At 36.6% G+C, this 5,064-nt stretch overlaps 1 protein-coding gene across 1 annotated transcript; it reads left to right on the top strand.

Moving 5' to 3' along the window:
- Nucleotides 1-576: 576 nt before the first annotated feature.
- cmtm8b (CKLF-like MARVEL transmembrane domain containing 8b) lies at nucleotides 577-3,446 on the top strand. The gene is made up of 4 exons (XM_016250054.1): nucleotides 577-792; nucleotides 2,458-2,631; nucleotides 3,001-3,120; nucleotides 3,360-3,446. Exons 1-4 carry the CDS (start codon nucleotides 631-633, stop codon nucleotides 3,444-3,446), a joined length of 543 nt encoding a protein of 180 aa, XP_016105540.1. The 5' UTR covers nucleotides 577-630.
- The last annotated feature ends 1,618 nt before the right edge of the window (nucleotides 3,447-5,064 follow it).

Raw genomic sequence — 5,064 nt, 5'->3', positions numbered from 1 at the left:
ATATAGGCCTAGTTAATAGCCTATTAATACAATATTCGGCAATTCGCGAATAAATAGTTCCTTTAAACTCAGTTAAATGAATTGCTCACTGGTTAGCAAATTCGTTCTAAGTTGGTATATATAATCGGGCAGTTGGAACATTATGTTAAATAAAAAGAGCACTGGTTGGAGCGAATAGGCTATTTAACAAACAGACAGAAAATAGGCTTACATAAAAAAAATAAAAAAATAAGTGTATCATAGTTTGCATACGATAAAGAAGGTAACCATTTATAAAGGCATTCTGCAGGTAAACATTAAGCATTTTCATCCACTACCTCGTCTGGTCTAGTCTTGTTTTACTGGATCATTGCGAGTCTTATCCAAGAGACGCTTATTAATTGAATCAGTGAAGTGAGGCTTGAGAGCCGCTCGAACCGCTGCAGTCCAATAAACGAACGAATTATTCAGATCGATTCTTGAACCGGTTCAGCAAATTCATTAAAAAGATCCGTTTCAATAGAACGATTCTTTCACGAATCGGACATCCCTTTCATGGTCTAAGGCTAAGCCTTCACCATAGTAGGTTTCCTTTACTGAAGAGCAGGGATCACTTCTTGGTTTATTCAGGGTTTTTGTAATACCGTTAGAATGGAGAACGACTCCGAGCCCCGCATCGACCGCAGCAGCAGCACTACCGACAGAACCAGTGAACGCTCAAACATTGAGAGTTTAGGCTTGTCACACTCCAAGCTGGCTTATGATGGGAACTTTATTCGCTCTGCTTCTGGTGTGTTTATGGCTGGAGAAATCGTAAGTAAGCTTACTAAAAATCCTATTAGCCCACTTTTAAGTCAAGTGATAAAACACGGGTCACAGTATGAATTAGAATGAAAGAAAACGAATCTAGATTGTTGAAAGCAGTAGCTATCTATAATTAGAAATGGCTACTTTTTGCACACATTTTGTTTCCACTTTCCATTTCCCAGAGGAGGATGTCATGCTGCATCTCTTGATATTGTAAAAGTGAAACTGGTTTGAAATGTGTTATTTTAATCTGCGCCGTTCATCTGCTGTGAAAAAGAAGCACATTTTAACTTATTTAGAAAGAGTAGCTTACGTATTAGTAATATTTAGGAAGTAATATATGCCTACTTTAAAAGAACATATTATATGTAATGTTTAGGACACGTAATTGCATGTTATTTGCAATTTAATGAAGATCTACTATAGTTTATATTACATTTGTTTTGTAGTTTAAATGCAATTAGTAATTAGTAAAACTTAAGAGTGCTTAAGGATGTATTTTATATGTAATTTAATAATTACTTCTTTTGTCTCTGAAATATGGCTAAGATATATATGTAATAAGGAAGTTATATAGTAATATTAGATAACATACAGTTAAAATGATAATAAAGTAGTTTTACATGTGCTTTAGCATGTTAGTGAACAGCACACAGAATAAATGTTCTTATTTAAAGCACTGCAACAAAAACATAATGATATAAAATATACTTTAAGGTAAACCTTTTAATTAGGCATTATTACAAAATGCACTTTTTAAAGTGTAATTAAATGAAAAATGAAAGTTTACTCTCTTTACGTACACTTAAGAGACCTTCTATTTCATTAATATAATTGCAAACATTATCGTTTTTATTTTAAATATACTTTTTAGATTCGAAGTACACTGCAAGTGTACATTCAATTCAATTAAGCACACTTCTTTTTCACAATGAATTGCTTGCAACCAATATATGATGAATAGGAATAACAAAATGTAAGATTTTTTGTTGTTGTTGTTGTTCATAAAGATAATTACTCACAAAGGAAAGAGAGGAAGAGGACCAACCAAAACAGTGTGGAAACAAACTCTTCCTTTTGGCTTGTATTGTTCTTCTTCCTTCCACCACATGCTGAGTCAAATCTAAGCATTCCCTTTCCTGGTGTAATCTACAGCCAGCTCTGTCTTCCAAACCCAAAATAATTTTTCATGCAATATCAAGAACACAGTGAGAAATTCTTTGCTGTTTATAACAGGAAGGGAGGGTGGGAAGTCTCTGGAGCATAATTTGGTGTTAAAAAGGAATGGTGGCTAGGCCTAGTTCTGCTGCTTAGAGAACATAATTGTCATTGTTTTTATTTTGTTTGTCAAAATGTGTTTTTACAGCTCAATTCTAAAGTGTTTTTAGGTCCTAAAATATGAGCTGGTGATAACATTTACGCAATTGGCAGATGCTTTTATCCAAAGTGACTTACAGTGCATTCAAGTTGTATGTTTTATCAGTACATGCATTTCCTGGGATTCAAACCTATAACATTGGCTTTGCTAGTATCATGCTGTACTATATTTGAGCTACAGAAATGCTCTCATGTCATGGCCATTATCTGCTTTCTTATAGCTGGTTTTAGATCAGTTTCATGGTGTTTAAAGAGTGCTGTTTCAGTCCGTCTGTGCTCCATCTTCACACTCAGGTGTTTGGGCTTCTGGTGTGGACTCTGATTGGTGGGACGGAATACCTCCATGTTCCTCCACTGGGATGGGTAATGTTTGTGTCAGTCTTTTACTGGGTGCTTACTGTTATTCTCTTCCTCTTATACCTGACTATGGCCCACACCAGGATTCCCCAGATCCCATGGCATATTTTGGTGAGTAAATTACTGGTTTTAGATCAGTTTCATGGTGTTTAAAGAGTGCTGTTTCAGTCCGTCTGTGCTCCATCTTCACACACAGGTGTTTGGGCTTCTGGTGTGGACTCTGATTGGTGGGACGGAATACCTCCATGTTCCTCCACTGGGATGGGTAATGTTTGTGTCAGTCTTTTACTGGGTGCTTACTGTTATTCTCTTCCTCTTATACCTGACTATGGCCCACACCAGGATTCCCCAGATCCCATGGCATATTTTGGTGAGTAAATTTAAAAAAAAAAAAGTTTAACTTTTCTAAATTAAACTACACAAATGAATGTCTTTTTTTTTACCAAACTTTTATTAAACTGAAGGCTTCTTAATTCACAGGGAATATGTTTTAATGGCAGCGCCTCTGTGTTGTACCTGACAGCAGCTGTGATTTGTGGGGTATCTTTGAATGTAGCCATTAGGGGGCGCTACTACTTCATTAGCTGGGTGGCATCAACGGTATGAAAAGCAACTTACCTGATTTGTTTAGCAATACTCTTGTTGTCTTCTAGCCTAGCAATGTCTTTCCTACAACAAATGATTATTGTCCTGGACTGAAATAATGAGTTCACATTAAGTAATCTGACATAACTGTACTGCATTTTGTTTATGTGTGTGTCATGGAATTACATGAAGAACATGTAACAGTGGCCTATAATATAATTTGAATGACAAATTCCTGTTCTTTTCCTTTTCAGATATTTGCCTCACTGGCTATGGTGTGTTATGCAGGAAATACAGTTGTGAATTTCAAATCCTGGAGATCAAAAAGTGAAGATATATAAGCAAATAGTTTGTTTGCTTGTCTGTTTGTTTTTATTGTCCCTGAGGGATCATTTATGCAAATTTAAAGAATCACATTTAAAAAAAAAAAGATCTTTATTGTGGTTGAAGTGCTTAAAATGTATGTAGCTTTGTTACTATAAATAAAACTTTAACTGTACACTACAGAATATTTCTCAGTTGAATTTACATATTAAAATAATTAATGAGCAAGAACATAAAAATCCATGTTTATCACTACTGTAAGCCCACTATAATGATTTCTATTTAGAGCTGTTAGATTCAATTTGATGGGAGGTTTTAGGATTTTGCATTAAAGGGGACCTATCATTCCAAATTCACTTTTATATGGTAGTTGTGCACAAATCCACCCCATAATGGTAAAAATTCACCCACTCCTTTTTTTTTTATATTCCCCATAAATCATAAACAGCATCTCAAAACGAATGCTGTCTTTTGTGATGTCACAAAAGGGTTAAGCCCCACCCACAACTGCTGATGGCCCTATTAGCATAAGGGCCTTTCGCAACGCTTTAGTTCCAGAACTAAATGTACAGTACTAAAGTACTGGGATGATTTTGCGCTAACTATTTCCCAGTACTATTTAAAGGGTTGCATTCGCACCGAGAGTGTGTACTAAGGAGTGACGTAAGCCGGTCGACAGCGTCGTCATTTGTGCGCGGCGTTCAACAATGGAAACAAAGAACAACATTAACAACAGGTGGATAGAGGACGCTGTGATCAGAGCTGTGTTTTTGTTGTGTCTCGCGGGTTTCACAATAATGGACATGGAAAGTCGACGTATACGTAAAGCGATTGAAAGAACGGAAAGGAGGACGAATCTCCAATGACAACTGGCAGTGCTACATTTGCTACAAGTGCCTTGCACTTCAGCGTCCGTCGATCTATCGCTGTTCTCCATACTTTCTAAATAATTTGACACAATGTTTACAGTATGTTTACACAGCATTTTAAATCATGGCGGGGGGGGGCGTTTTCATACGCGTTTGGCCAATCAATGTCTACTTACGTCACGATTAGTACCAGTTGTGCTGGTTAGACCCTGCTCCGGAGTAGGAGCTCATTTGGTTCTCGAAAAAGGCAGTCCGGTACTAAAAACGCCAAAAAGTTGGTAGTTCCACAATTAGTTCTGGTACTATGAACAGGTTCCCGCAGTGCGAAAGGCCCTATAGATCAAGGGTTGCAGGTTCTCAACTCTGGCCCTTGAGATCGACTTTCCTGCAGAGTTTAGCTCCAAACCTAATCAAACACACTAATCAAGGTCTCCAGGATTACAAGAAAGTTACAGTCAGGTGAACTTCATCAAAGTGGCATAGATCCTTCCCCTGCACTGTAAAAGAAAAGAAAATCTATCTGTCAGCAGGGGTGCTAAAAAATAAATAAAAAATCACTGTGAATTGCAAAAAGAAAAAGAAAAAAGAAAAAACATCAACATCTAAACCTTTGTTAATCCTCAATAAGAACTTTTATGGACATATGACAGGAATAAAGTCAATCTGGTTAGTAATAAGTAATGCTGCTTTTGGAGTTGTTTACATAATAGATATTGATTAATTGTCTTACATTTCAGTTGATTTCATCTAAGGTTGTGGCTGGAAG

Source organism: Sinocyclocheilus grahami, unplaced genomic scaffold (assembly GCF_001515645.1).
Source record: "Sinocyclocheilus grahami isolate Dianchi unplaced genomic scaffold, SAMN03320097.WGS_v1.1 scaffold968.1, whole genome shotgun sequence".
NCBI lineage: Eukaryota > Metazoa > Chordata > Actinopteri > Cypriniformes > Cyprinidae > Sinocyclocheilus > Sinocyclocheilus grahami.
This window is presented reverse-complemented; position numbering and strand designations above follow the sequence as displayed.

What these genes read in the sequence shown, in the direction of transcription:
- cmtm8b (XM_016250054.1), top strand. Translation starts at nt 631, where the DNA reads ATGGAGAACGACTCCGAGCCCCGCATCGACCGCAGCAGCAGCACTACC. An exon ending in TGTTTATGGCTGGAGAAATC is followed by an intron (nt 793 to 2,457) that starts GTAAGTAAGCTT and finishes CTTCACACTCAG; the next exon opens with GTGTTTGGGCTTCTGGTGTG. An exon ending in TTAGCTGGGTGGCATCAACG is followed by an intron (nt 3,121 to 3,359) that starts GTATGAAAAGCA and finishes TTTCCTTTTCAG; the next exon opens with ATATTTGCCTCACTGGCTAT.